The following is a 15,091-nucleotide window of genomic DNA, read 5'->3' on the forward strand; positions in this document are numbered from 1 at the left end:
GTGGTGTGCACACCAGCTGGAGAAACATCTGATTTCCTCACACTGTTCCATTTAACACAGGTGCAGTAAAACAGCACAAGCTAATTCCTGTATAGCTAAAGGTATGACAGGTTTCAATATAAAGTTAAGCAGCAAAGAAATGCTTCAACATCATGTTCAAAACATCATGTTGTGAAACAGGTTCACAAAATAAAAAAAAGACATGCAGAAGCATTTTTTTTCTTCCCCCCACCCACCCCCCCACCATTTTTAAGGTCTCCAACTGCATCCTACAGTCTCACTCACTGCCATACATGACTTGCCACACTATCAAATGACTCCTCTCAGCTTTGGCTACAGAAGGTTCAAGTGGTAGAGCTTCTCCCAGGAGTTCAGATTCTCCTCCTTCATCACCTGGAACAAAACACCTTTGGTTGAGGCAGCCAATAACCAGAACAGCATCAACACCACATGCAGCAAGAAAAGAAAAACACTAAAAAGAGAGTGTTGCCATATGCTGATATAAAAACATATTAAAGTCTGTGAATGTAAACAGAGTGTGTTGCATAATTATCTCAGAGCCCAGCATTCTGCTGGTGATATTCTTTACTTCTAGCCCAAAAAATAATGGCAGTTTCATAAGTATCCATATTCCACATGTTTCATTACTTATAACTCATTAATGTAGAGAAACCTAATCTGCAAGCTACCAGGCAGACTTAGAGATGGTTTTGCCACTAGAAAGTGTTCTGGGACAAACCCAAACATATAAATGCCCTGGGACAAGAGCTGTAATTGAGCACATGTGAGACGACACAACATTCATGTCTATGGTCAACCTTTCCCACTCTTTCCTCCTGTTCCAGTTATTCCAGATTGTCACAACTCTGCCCATGGTGGCAAAGACAGCCTTGAGCATATTCTCCATTATTGCCCTTCAAAAAGAAGAGCAGTTTTGTAGCTGCACCTGAACTCTGGGTGACGGGAGCTGACTGGGACCAAAGGTGACACTGAACTGCACATGAACAGCCAGGATCATCAATCCAGGAGGTCACCTTAATCAGAGGAAACAGGAACTGACCTATACCTTCAGGAAGGTGTCAAATTGAATTTTGGCTTTTGTTCTGGTTAGACTCCTTTGGAAGGCTGAGGGAACAGAACACAGACCAAACCCCCAAAGTTTGCTGGGCTCATGTGGCACTGGCTGGGCTAAGGCAGCACTGGCACTCAGCTCACAGCTTTGCCATCATGCCACAGGGACAGGAAAACGAGCATTTGGAATGTGGCTGTTCCAGCTGCCCTGAGTGACTGCAGCACTTGAGCCCTCACAGCACTGTGGCACAGAACTGTCTCCAGTCCCGTCTCCCACAGAAATCCATCACGGTCATCCCAGGAACCTGCTTGTCATTGATTAGTGGGATGACAGGATTTGGGCTGGCCTTCCTGGGTTTTCCTTTGTAATGGTTTATGTGGGTTGTTTTGCTGTTTGGTTGGTTTTGAAAGACTACAGACAGATTTAGGCAAAAGGTCAAAAGCAGGTCCAAGAGTTGTGACATCTTTTTATGCACTTTTTGTCAAGGTCTCTACAGAATCACAACAGCTCTCACTTTATTTCCCCAAAGAGTTCAATTAAAAAGAAGATAGATGTTTACACAAGAAATCTTTTATGGGCTAGATCATGCAAAAGTGTTATCCAAGAAAAGCAGTGATCAAATATGATAGGCATGCAGAGATAAGTGATCTACTTTATTCTTTCCCACTCAAAAATTAATAAATTTTACACTGACTATTCTTCACTTAACATGACTTGTTTTCAGTCAGTCTGCCTATTTACATACTAAGGACATGTTTTCCAGCAGTTTGAGACAGAAGATTAACCTGCCAAAGAAAGACTGAAAGCATAAACAGGAAGGTGGTACATGACTCCAAAGCAGAGTTTCAAAGAAACCTTCTTACAAAGTCATCCCTGTTATAGATGAGTAATGAGATGATTGGCTCTCACAATTAAGGGGTAAATGTTATGTATATGTTAAGAAAAGTTTTGTAGATGTATAGTTATCTTACTGTAATATGTTCTCCCCCTTGCATTGTTATCATAAGATGGCCTTGGTAGTTGCATTTGGGGAGGGTCAGCTTGTTACTACGGTAACACCTGACCTCCAATCAAGATGTAAGAAAGTGAACTCCACAAAGAAGGAGCCGACTGATAAGACTTTGGGAGGGGCTAGAGGTATAAAAGGCGGAGCATCCATTTTGTAGACAAGCACATGGTGGTTGAGTCCTTTGCTCCCAGTGCTGTATTTTTTTCTTATTTAGTCCTTTTGTTGTATTTTTGTTAAGGTTCAATAAACATTTGAAATTTTAAAAGTGAGCATCATCTCTCACATCTCCAAAGTCATGGTTTATTGGGAGGAGGAGGAGAAGCTGAAGGTGTGTGACAGAATAAAAATACTTCCAACTCCTGCAGTGTATGGTAAAGACTGTATATACTGACCGCACAAATGCACTCACTGCAATTACAGCAGCATTTATTATCTGGTTAATACCCTTTCAGTATGAAGTATTTAAAGCTCAGATTTCTTACCCATTCTGAAGTCAATGTATCCTTCTCCACCGCTTATCACCAACACTGATTTTAAGGGACTCTGGTTGAAGGACTCCTGGGCTTGTTTATCAGCTGTGAGATCTGTTCCACCACTACTCTGAGGGCAAATAACCTGACCTGGGTGAAAAACAGAACACTTTTTTATGCCTTATCTCAGAGTAAAATCTCCTGTGCTTGATCATTAGATGACAATGCCTAAAGCAGTTGAGTGCCTTCTTAACAGACAAGTGATCACTTATCAAAGCACCTTTTTCACAGAAGGAAGCAAAGTCCTTGCTTGTGATCAAGCCCTTTTCCTCCCATTAAACAGGGCCATACTTAGCAATCAGACAAGTCTTGTAATTAAAATACAATACATTGTTTCTGAGAGTACTCTTGCTACCTTAGCCTAAACACTTAGTTAAACAAAGTGAATTAAGGAAAAAACAACAACAACCAACCAAACAAAAAAAACCCCACCTCTTTTGAAGGTAGTAACAAAACCTCACCTGGTACTGCAACAAAGAATTTCACAGCATCCCGGTGGCCGTGGAAGCAGAGCTGTGCATGTGCCATGGAACAGTAGGGGATGAATGTCCCTGGAGTCACTTTGTCACTGTGCTCATCTCCATACACACGGATCACACTCCCCGGACGGTTTCCAGAGCCTGTTGGTGATTTATTGGCTGTAAAAGAAGAGGTTGTTTTCTACTTCAAAACACAAATTGCTGAAGTGGTTATTTGTTAAGAAACCTTATGGTACCATCTAAAAGCTAAAGCCAACTTAGATAAAAATTAAACAGGAGGGCAGCAATGCCAATTCAAGACAGAGCTGGAAAGAAAAAGACTGCATGCTTCGTTATTTTAAGTACATCAGAAAATGGAGCAGGATTCTTATTAGTCTAGCATAAACACCAGATTTCAATATCCTACTTTTGGGAAAAAATAATTTGTGACAGGACTGTATCTTTCATAGAAAGTAAGTACCTCTAATGTGTTTCAGTATGAGCAAATTCCATGTACTTAATTATGTAATTAAAGACAGTTTCATTCCAACTAATCATAATGTATGCACTTGCCATCAAAAATTCTCTAGAAACAGCCACCTGTGGGCATGAAAGAGCTACCCTATAATCATTCTACATCTAGATTTTACTGAGAAGTTTTAAAATAAATTAAACCAGAGAAGTACTCATGCTAGACATACAAGCCATCTCCATTCCAAAGACTATCAAAGTAGTGAAAGAAACAGTGATTTGTAACAAGACAGCACATGATGTGGATTAATGACAAAGTTATAAGATGTGGTATCACATTGGCTGGAAGAGAAAGTCTGTATGAGAGTTCAGCTGCAACACAGGATGATATGCTAAACTGCTGAGCAGATTGGTGGCCATTTAGCAAACATAAAACTGCTGCAATGCAGTAACTGCAAGTGGAAAAACATTTAGGAACATACAAAGGGTAAATCTATAAGGAGTGGGAAACAGCCTGGAAGTGGCTATTATAAGCCTGAAAATAGGTTTTGGTTCAGGATCTGCACTTACCCCGCAGCCCCAGTAAACGTCCCTGGTGGAGGATTACAGCTAGTGAGAAAGGAGGAAAGGGGAAATGGATAGGTATGACAGCAGAGGAGAAGGATTAATGAGAACCCACCACTCATATTTTGGTTTTTGATAAGGTAGAGCTTAAAATTTTAGCTCCTAAAAAAAACCAATAGGTATTTAATTACAGAAGGTTCAATCAAAAGTCACAAAGAACAGCATCTTACTATAGAAGTTTCAATACAAAATAGACCACAAAAGCACTGTCACGTATTTTTATTATTGATTAGCAACATTTCCCCTTTCTCTCTTTCCTTGGCAGGAGGCTCCAGAATAATATAGAATGACTCATGTTTTCAAGTACCCTTTTGGAACATCATCTGCTGCCCTGCTATTAAGACCCAGGGGATTGAGAGATGCCACTGCTCATGCAAGGATGTGACTTTTTTATTACTATTTCTCATCAAGGTTCTCAGCCTCACGATCAGGCTAGCCCCTGAAGGCTGTTCTGACCCACAACCAACCAAAAGAAATGAAACACAACTGAACAGCTTTAATAGGGATTTCTTCACGTTCACTCCTGGTTCAAAACAAACTCATCTGGAAACGTTAAATTAAGCTTGACGCAAATTAAGAGCTATAATTTTTGAAAGCATGATTTAAAGTGTCTCAAAATCCATGACAGGAACTCTGTCCTTCCTTAGTACATTCATGCAAAAAAAAAAGACAGTTACTCAATGGATGGACAATGCGATGGAACAACATGAGAAACAATGCATGTGTTTGCTGATCAACAAAGCAGATACAACATGAAGAGTTTTCACTATTAAATCACCCTAAAACTTCACCTGTTAGACTGCACTATTTTCTAAGTAACAACAGTACAATTAGGACTACCATAGGTCTACATTTTATTTTCTGAAACTTCTGTCCACCTGTTATAACGTTAGTCTCAGGCACAAGTGTTGAGGCTTTTTTTTTATTGTTTAAATGCAATCAATTTACACAGATTCTTCCCAAGCTTTACCTGTTTAAGATTTGATTTGCCCTTGAGCTGTTCTTTTCTCCTGAGATTCAACTGCCCTCAATTAGTTTCAACCTATGACAAGAGTCTGGGGTCTGTTATTAAGCAAAAACCAGGATCTACATGACTGGAATTTGACCTGGATGTTAATGCCCTGTTTGAATGTATTTACAGTTCCTATAACTCTGAATGTGTCCTTTAAAGCAGTCTTTGCTACTTCTGTTCCAGTCCTTTATATTCACTTTGTGATGAATTCTCAAGAACTAAAGCAAATCAAATTGTATTATCAACAACAACAACATGCTCAAATCAAAGAAAAATGTATTTTGTGATCATATGGCAATCAAAAATAACATTAGTTAGAAAACTAATGATGTCTTGTATAAGCAATGAACTTCTATCACTGCTGCTAATGCTCAGAACACCTCTAAGGCTTCAAAGTGTCCCTTTGATTCAAGCTAACTCTGCTCAAACAGCAGTACACAAGATTCTGGAGATGTGTTGTTTTCTCAGGGTAATTGTAACCACATACACAGATATAGGTGCTAAACATCACACAGACCTGATCTGCTACAAACCTGAAAGAGTCAGACCTGGCAGTGAAGCTTTCTATCCATTAGCAAGCATCTGAATGGTGTTTAATACTCTTTTTTTTTTTTTAATGCCTACAGCATATTGCACAGTGCTATTCATTGATATTTTACTTACTTTCTGTTAATGGAATGGAGATGATGACACCATTTCCTGTTCCTACCCATAAACGATTACAAGACACCATAAGTGCTGTGATTCTCACAAATGAGAATCCCAGTTTACCAGTACCTAAAAACGAAAGATGCTTTTCATCAAAAATTATAAGCAAGAATAATTTTAGTTCTACAACAGAGAATCTTAAATCCAACTCCCAAATCACACAGACAAGTAATTCCCACCCACTTCTGACAGAAACAAAGTAGAGGAGCACATTTAAGTTGTAAAGATAACCTAGAAGGCTACAATACAACACTATAATTAAACTGAGATTCTATACTTCAAGAGTCTAACATTAGCTATAAGAAAGCAAAAAAGGTCCTTAATGCTGCACAGTAAAATCTTTTGGGGCTTAGCAGCTTTTAAAACAAGCAAAAAAAAGAGTTTACAGATAAAAGATAGTGGTTTGTAATCCATTAAAATTAATTTCTCATTTGTTAGCATGATGAGGGGAGCAGAAGGCTCGACACCAGCCATTGTGCAATGCACAGCAGTGACTTGTGAAGGATTTCCCAGAGCCTTACCTGTATTTGTTGTGTAATGCATGTGGTCAAACTGCTCTTATACAGATACTAATGAAAAAAATCAGAAAGCTTACTAGGTTCAACAGCAATAAAATTTTCCTATCTCAAGGGGTTTTTTTGAAAAAATAGGCAAGTTTCCAGGCAGGTAATGGATTCTTCCCATTTTTTAGCTATAAAAAAATGTATCAGTATATAAAAAGAGAAAGATTGTAGTGTCTCTATTGGTGCCTGCCCTACTCAACCACCATTTTCCTCATTAGTTATGAGTTTTTAAGGACACTTTACACACCAGGTAAGGTCAACAGACTGTAACAGATGACCCATCACCTCCATCACGCTTCACAGACTGACTTAGGCTTCTACTTCCAGATTCAAGTTTGCCCAAACTGATTTTAACTGGCCTTTCCACCCACCTTTACCCCAAATCTGCACTGAGAACTGCCTGATCTCTAGCAGGAAAAGAAAGCTGCAGACCGCAAGAACACACCAGTTTTTCCTGGGAACTTACCAAGCATTTTGCTTACATAGGGCTCAATGTCCACATCCTGCAGGTGCTGGTAGGTGTGGGCATGGTAGAGGCGCAGGGTGGAGTCCAGGCGGATGGACACCCACACCCCATCCCCCACCCATGCCAGCTGCCTCACTTGGCTCTCCCTCCTTGGGTGGGCATCAAAGGACTTCTATGAAACATTGGGGTTCAAATCAGAAAGTAAAACAAAGGGAAGAGTAAGAAAGGTTTCTCTGTAACTCTCATACAGTCTAAACTGGCAATTTTCAATCAAGCATAACCCTCTGATTTGCAAGATCACAGACAGTGTTTAGCTCAGTTACAAATAGCTCTAAAATCCCCGAGTGTGATCTCAAAGCTGTAATTTCTTACTCGGTCTTCATTTACATATCTAATCCCAGCCTGCTCCAGCTTCTGTCTCCCTTGAACCTGGAGCCATTTTGGAGCCATTTTTGTGCCACAGCACAAAGTACATGTGCCCAAAAAGTGTCTTTCTTCCTTGTTCCATCATGACTGACTCATAAACAACCTCACCTGTGCAAAGTACACACTGTCCACCAGCAAAACAATCCATTTCACTTTTATATGAACTTCATTTCAGTTTTCCCATATATATTTATAGTCTTCTTCACAAAAGCAGGTTATTATTGGGTGATTGATATTTTCAGAAGAGCTGAGCAGTCACCCTCCAAGGTCTGGCCCATGCCTCAGGCCAATTAGCAGGAGGCTGAAGCACTTATATTGCTCAAGGCTTGCAGAAACCTCAGCCACTTTCTGCTCTTAAGATGACAGACTAAACACTGCAGATAAAACACTAGCTCACACACCTTGCATAGACTATTCTCTAACTGGAAGGAGAGTACATTCCAAATTAACACTTACAAACCTCTGCACATGGGTGGAGAACAAAATGAGGCACACAGAATAAGCTGGGAACTGGCCTTACAGCCCCTGCTCTGCACAAGGATTTCCAATTTCTGGCCAGCCAAAAGTGGAGAACTAAATCTCCCAAAAACTGGTTTCAGCAAGTGAGAACTGTCTCATCATAGTGTTAAGTCTTCCAAAACAACTATTTCATAAAACAAATTTGCTAGGTAGCCGGTTTCCGTACTGATGAAAACAGATGTTTCTGGAGTTACTCTGGAGTCTGAGCTGCAGCATTAAAACATAACATTTAATTATTTTAATCACCATTGGAACTTACCTCTATTTTCATGGCCTTTGGTTGAACAACATAGATTTTGTTCCTGTAGCCACACCAGACCTTGTCATGTACCACTGTCATGCACCGGATGGAGTGGTGTGGCCGGCCCAGGTCCAGGAGGTGATAGTTTGACAAATCCCACTGACCATCTGCAAAAACAGGAAGAAAAAGAAGTAAAACTCACAGGAACCTGTGTATAGTTTAAGGAAAATTTAGAAGTACAAGCAACTATGTTAAAAGTCTAATTTTTTAAAGCATTGTAATAATCTGGGTAAATCTGTACAAGTTTATGTACAGAGGCTAGGCTCCTCATTAAAAAAAACAGCAACTAACATCCCAAAAGCTACCTGTTTTAAAAAATAAAGATGTACAATGATTCAAGTTAAAAACCCAGCAAAACATTTTTAAATCAGCAGGTTACCCCTGTGCTACAGGCTCTGCTTGACTAGGACCAGTACCTGTGAAAACAAACAGCCTTATGTAATGAGGCTAGGCTCCTCATTAAAAAAAACAGCAACTAACATCCCAAAAGCTACCTGTTTTAAAAAATAAAGATGTACAATGATTCAAGTTAAAAACCCAGCAAAACATTTTTAAATCAGCAGGTTACCCCTGTGCTACAGGCTCTGCTTGACTAGGACCAGTACCTGTGAAAACAAACAGCTTCCCACACAGCACCAGGCACCTGCTGCTTGACTGAACATAGAAGTGTTGGCCAGTGCAGATTTTTTTAAAATATGCTGCAAGATCTTAAAAAAGGCACCTGAAATCTACTAAAAGCATACTAAATTTTGTCATTCAACACCAATTAAAATTCTTCTGTAGACTGAATTAAGGCCACAGATCAATGACATTCACTAGAGAGGCTTTTAAAACCACTGCAGTGAGTTTTAAAAAAATAAACAAAACAAAACCACTAAAAACAACTTCATCATAGCTGCATCTTTTCCAGTATTTGCATTAGTGTTGTGCAACTTTTAAAATTCTTTTAAATGCTGAGCACAAGGATTTAAGCATCACAAGGGAAAGATGAAAGAATAGGGTGGAAAAACAAGCTAATAGGTAAGTTCCAGTTGCTCATAGTAAGACCTTCCCCACCAGGTCCTATTTCTGGAGGCTGTAGAATGGAGCTGGTTCAGGAGCAGTTTGGGCAGAAATTCTGAAGGGATGCTTACAAAATTCTCATTGAAGTACTTGCCCAAAGACAATTTTTATCACTAATAAAACAGAAGACATTATTATTGAGCATAATGAAAATGCAAGAGAGATGATGATCAAAGCAGACTTTCAGATGGCTTTTTCCTATTTAGCAGATCTATCCCATTCTCCATTTCAGAGTAAGAAAATACTCCATGAATACACCACAAAAGTGCAAAAACAGAACTTGAATCTGCAACTGAAATAACAAGAAATATTTCTCATGACAACCCAGAAAAAGGTCATTGGGGAATACATTATCAAAACATTACTTGTAAATGGCACATTTCTTTCCTGACTACTGTTAAAAATTCCCCGGTTTCCAGATGCAACAGAATCCTTACCAACTCCCCGGTGAAAGATCGCAAGCGTCCCATCTGCCAGTGCAACCAAGACTATTCCTTTGACATGTCTGAGGAAAAAGGAGGCACAACAACACACTCTGTTAGACTGCTCTGCTCAGAAGGCAAATTTAAAACTAGGTATAAGCATTTCATATTTCAGCATATATTTTACAGTCATTTTTTATTAGCCCCAGTGTTTTGATTTCTACAATATAGCTCAAGAGAAGGGACGTAACAAGGGATCAAAATCCAGTTCAGAGAGATTGAAATATATCTGGTTACAATGCCTGAAGAAAACAGCAAAAATAGCAACGTATAACTGTTTTGCATAGCTACAGCTCATCCTTTGGCCTATGTACTTCCAACAGGTACAAGATTCATTTTATTTTCCTTACTCCCCAGAAGTTTTCATTGTCCCTCAAAGAGCGTGCAGGCAGTTACGGCAACTGACATTCCCAATATCTGAGAAGGAAATATAAAACTACTTTGGAAAGTATTTTAACAGAAATTCATTATGATTCACAAGACATTCTTTAAGGACTTACACAATACTGAGAATAGAATCTTTAAGTTTAATGGCATGAACACATTTCCTCCATTGGGCCACTGACGAATGAACATACAGGCTGCAAAGACAAATCAGGAGGGATTAAAAGCACTACCAGACAAAAACAACCACAAGCAAAACTCTTATAAACTGAAATCCACAATCAAAGGGAAGGCAAGTTTTCATCTTCCACTGGAAATTATGTATACACTGAAAGGAAGAACTACATGAGCAGCAGAATGGCTTTTTCAGAGGCCTAAAGCATTACAAACTCCCTTGTGGATCCATCTGCAGTAAAAATTACAATATGTTTTTCTAGCATACTAAAATATTGAAAATTATGTAATTAACAGACCATAACAATTCCTTTGAATACAAAAAAAATCTAGAACTTCTCTGCAGAAGTGTTATCTAACAAAAAAGGACTTGCTAACCACCTACAATACTTCCTTTGAATTCTGCAATGCCTAAAAACTGCAGCAAAGCATTCAAGGTTTTGGCTCTCTTGAGATCATCCTGTGCTTAATCTTGACTCGAGATGGTTATCAAGCCTGTGGGCACAAGAAGCAAGTTTAAAGTAATTATTATAAATAAATATAACAAGATTAGTACTTCCTTACCATCCATTCTGTGCTCCAAGCCACATGGTCGGTAAAAGGCTACTCATTTTCTGTGCTTCTTCTCTCACTAGATCTTGCTCATTTGGCAGAACTGCAACATCCTTATATAATTCTGACTCAGTACTAGAAAAAAACACCAGTTAAAATACATTTAATGAACTGCACAGATTACTCAGGCTGTAAGCCATGTGTTTACCTCACTACTAAGAGTTCCTACACTGGCTTTTGGAGTACATGAGATGCTTAAAAACACAGTAACCACACATGAAAGTACAATACAGATGAAAACCTCAATAACCATGAATTTCTTCAAATGGACATCTATTTTTACAGGGAAAACTAGATTCCATTCAAACCTGTCAGTATTATTACCTCTGGGGAATGGCAGAAGAGAGTCACAAAGCACAGTCTTGTACCAAGACTACTTATATAAACCTCAACACACTTAAAAAGGAAAAAAAAGTAGTCATTTTGTCTCCATGCTACGTGCCTACGAACATTATACTTCTTTTTTTAAATACATTTTAAGAGGTATAAGGACTGTGACTAGGTACTTAGGCTGATACACTGGAGATGCCTCCATTGTATGCTGCACTCCCAAGGGATCTGTAAAGACATGCTCTGTGTAGACTCCAGTTTGTGCACTATCAGCTGTATCTTCTCCTGTCCCTGCATTGACTTCTGTTGCTTCTGTTGCCTCCTCTGCCGTTGGAATGTTCTCATCTACTGAATTATTTTCAGCTGCAATATCTATGAAATAAACAAATTTGAAAAACTTTTTAACAACTGCGATAGAATTTGCTATTGTTTAAAACAGCCAGAACTCAATACTTAAAACTAAAATGAATAGCTGTTATAGCCAGACAGTTACAATCTCCACATCAGAATCAAAAAACATCACATCAGAAATGCCCAAATTTTAGCAGGTTGCACTGTATAAACAAATGTCAAATGAACTTTTAAGTATCAACCCAGTGACTGATGGCTCAGACTGGCCATTAAATTATTAACTAGGACAGCAGTAAACAAGGCCAACCAGCACGTGTCCATTGACAATCATATCACCATACAGCTCTGCAGGCCATATGACCAAAAAAAAAAAAGTATTAATGTCTATGAAATAATCAGTTTCGCTTAAATCTCTATTAAGACTTGACAAAATCCAAGGCATTTATTTTAGTCACTCTCTGATAACATCTGCATTTCAAATACTACATTAAAATTTCTCTCTAGAGCAGAAACAAGAATTCTCTTGTACCTGCAAAAAGCAGCCGCCAATTCCCATTTCATGTCACCTTCAACACTTTTTCAGCTACAATTTACAGATTTACAGAGAGTTTATGTTATCACAGCTTACACACTGTTAACCTCAGCAGTTGCACCACTTATTTCCAGCTGCATCTTGAGGTGCTTGGCCAGCCCTGACACACCTGCAGTGTTTATCACATACCTGACTGTTTCTCTGCCACAGGGGAGGCCCCATTGGTGTCGTGGGCACCAGGAGCCCCCATGAGACCCTCAGCAGTGCATCCCACCACAGTGATGCCCCCCAGCAGGCTGTCGGTCTCAGCAGAGCTGTTGCTGGTCATACTGCCACACAAGGAGGATTTGTCCACTTGGCTGGAATCTGCTTCCTGGGACCCTTCTCCTGCAGGGTAGTCTGTTTCCCTTGCCCCTGAAAGAGATTAAACTCAGAATTACATAATATCCTGAGCTTTAAGGGACCCACAAAGATCCAGTCCAACTCCTGTCCCTGCACAGATACCCAGAATTCCCACCCTTTGTCTCAGAGCATTATCCAAACATTCCTGGAGCTCTGGCAGCCTTGGTGCCATGACCACTGCCCTGGGGAGCCCTATCAGTGCCCCACCACCCCCTGGGGATGAATCTTTTCCTGATATCCAGCCTAAACCTCCCCTGACACAACTTCAGGTCATTCCCTTGGACCCTGTCACTGGGTGTTTTTCATAGGGATAAAGGTGAATCACTCCTGTATCTAATAACTAAGCTTCAAACTCAATGAGCTCTCCAGAGATTAAACATGCAGGCAGCCCCTGTCTACAAGGTTAGTTTCAAATAATCAGCAAATGTGGAAGATGCTGTCACAAAGTTCACAAAACAAATGCAAGATCACTGTATTTCAATCTGTAACTTTCCAAATAGTTTATTTCCATTTTAATTATATCTTCTTCTAAAATCATAATTTCATAACAGTGCATGTACACAAGGGCACCTCTATATCTTTATGAAGCATTTAGGTGCAATAGATCCTTGGTTCTGGAAGAAAAACCATTTTTCTCATGTCCAATCCTCTTATACTTTCAAGACTTAAAATACACTCAAATGCAACAAGGATTCCCTCTGCAGGGAGCTCCAAGACTTGTTGTTTATCTTCAAGAGGCTGAAGAAGTCAAAAAAGCAGCAAACACATTATTCTTTTTGTGATGTTCACAATTCCATGAAGTATCAACACTGTTGCAGAGTTTATAGTACATCAAACAAAACAGTTCCCCTTGGCTGCTGACATCTCTCAGATTTTCAGTCCATTTAAGTCAACAGCCAACTAAAGAGTGAAACAGTAGGGTAGAAAGGCAATAGTTAAATGTACAACTAATCACTTTCTTACTGCTCTGTTACAGTAACTTTTCATCATACTAAATAACAAATCTGTGGGTTTTCATTGCATAAGAAAAGCTGAATAAGAATCAGTTAATAAAAGCAGGACCTGAACCAGCCCAAGTGTTTACCTGGCACACTAGCAATACAAAGTACGTGAGAATTGCAAACAATGAAACTGTCCAGAATATTCCCCGGTTGGTTTGCATCAATAATGATAACTTTTGTAGCAGAATGTGTGCTAGTACAAATCCAAACTAGACTGGATAATTCTTCCTGGTGTTTCAGTTCCTTTTGCTGATCCTGAAGGAGAACAAAGGCAGAAATGAACAACAGAAAGGGAGACAAGAATAGAATTATTACCTTTGATCTTCTATGGTCTTACTTTTTCACCTACAGAAATACACATAAATATGTGGGAAGTTAAATATCTTCAATTCCATTGTAAAACTACACGTAGTTACTTGTTCTTTATGCATCTGAAATATAAAGCTCCCTCATATTTCATACTTCTATTAAAAATACATAAAATTATAATTACACTGCATAATTATACAGTTAGACCAGTATAAAATAAAAACACTATTGACATGCCAACTGCCATACTCAGTATCACGACAGGTTAATGTGATATCCCAAAACACTTGAAAATTCAGACTGTTTTTATGCCCTTAATATGAATTCCAGTCATGGCAGTTAGAACATAAACAGGTCTGACACAAATGGTTTTTAAAGGAAGCAGCACTGGTATAAGCAGTACATCATTTTGATGTAAAATTTATTTGCTCTTGAGATTTGCCAGCAAGGGAAGATTGAAAAGTATTTAATAGTTGGATTCAATAACCCAAACATCCTGGGCTAATGACTAACCAAGAAAACTCTACTTGTTACCAATGAACCTGATTAGAAAATACTTTAGTACTCTACAGTTACACAGTAAAGGTGTATAACTATATAATTTATTAAATGTGCCTTGCAGTGACCTTACCTTGAGCTCCTGGTCTAGTTTATCTAAGCTACTCTGGGATCCTGTTTGCTGCTTGTTGCCATCTGCATCCACACCAGTCACATCATTGTAGAACACACTGGCACCAACCACAGACCCTCCATCTCGTGTCTTCCCTCCTGACAGGTTCACCCCTACAGCACACCACAGCTTGGGAGAAAAAGAAATGTTTTTCTTGAATCTCAAACTAAAAAAAAGAGACACAAGCATTGTTAAATATGCTAAGTGATATCAACATTATTATATATCCAGAGTCCATTTTAAGTTATTAATTACAATTAAAATCATATACATTTTACTGAGACAAATTCTTCTTCATTATGTTTTAAAAATAAACAACTTATTTGAAAAATAATGTAATTGAATCCAAAACAAAAATATTCAAGCTATAGTTTGCACAAGTCTCTTATCATCACTGGAAACATTCTACCTTCATAGAGGTATCCTTCTCATCCAAAGGTCTCAGGTAAACAGGTACAGGCAAGTTCTTCATCTTATTTTCACCCTGTCCACCATTTGCCACCTAGGTAAAAAACCAAACAAACAAACTGGAAAAATTTACCTTTAAAAGAGGTTTACAATCTTTGGAATCAGTTGCTCAGAATTTATTAAACACAATTAAGAGTTTTGCATTGTTGTCTCCT

The 15,091-nt window shown here is 38.8% G+C and overlaps 1 protein-coding gene across 6 annotated transcripts in view; it reads right to left on the reverse strand.

Annotated features, from left to right (window-relative positions):
* Window positions 1–244: 244 nt before the first annotated feature.
* Window positions 245–15,091, reverse strand: part of SPAG9 (sperm associated antigen 9) — a 58,499-nt gene continuing 43,652 nt past the window's right edge. For 2 of the 6 annotated variants that reach the window (XM_053960002.1, XM_053960007.1), the window contains 15 exons: window positions 14,878–14,970; window positions 14,430–14,597; window positions 13,573–13,744; window positions 12,276–12,500; window positions 11,380–11,575; window positions 10,826–10,948; window positions 10,204–10,284; window positions 9,659–9,726; window positions 8,118–8,266; window positions 6,914–7,085; window positions 5,840–5,953; window positions 4,111–4,149; window positions 3,073–3,249; window positions 2,564–2,701; window positions 245–393 (listed from right to left, as the gene is read on the reverse strand). In XM_053960002.1, the coding sequence (XP_053815977.1) occupies window positions 278–393; window positions 2,564–2,701; window positions 3,073–3,249; window positions 4,111–4,149; window positions 5,840–5,953; window positions 6,914–7,085; window positions 8,118–8,266; window positions 9,659–9,726; window positions 10,204–10,284; window positions 10,826–10,948; window positions 11,380–11,575; window positions 12,276–12,500; window positions 13,573–13,744; window positions 14,430–14,597; window positions 14,878–14,970 (2,031 nt within the window). In that variant the 3' untranslated portion in view covers window positions 245–277. The remainder of the gene's footprint in view (window positions 394–2,563; window positions 2,702–3,072; window positions 3,250–4,110; window positions 4,150–5,839; window positions 5,954–6,913; window positions 7,086–8,117; window positions 8,267–9,658; window positions 9,727–10,203; window positions 10,285–10,825; window positions 10,949–11,379; window positions 11,576–12,275; window positions 12,501–13,572; window positions 13,745–14,429; window positions 14,598–14,877; window positions 14,971–15,091) is intronic. The other 4 variants (XM_053960003.1, XM_053960008.1, XM_053960004.1 and 1 more) reach the window with 3 other exon arrangements.

The sequence above is a fragment of the Vidua chalybeata genome, chromosome 19, assembly GCF_026979565.1.
Source record: "Vidua chalybeata isolate OUT-0048 chromosome 19, bVidCha1 merged haplotype, whole genome shotgun sequence".
In the NCBI taxonomy this organism is placed as follows: Eukaryota; Metazoa; Chordata; class Aves; order Passeriformes; family Viduidae; genus Vidua; species Vidua chalybeata.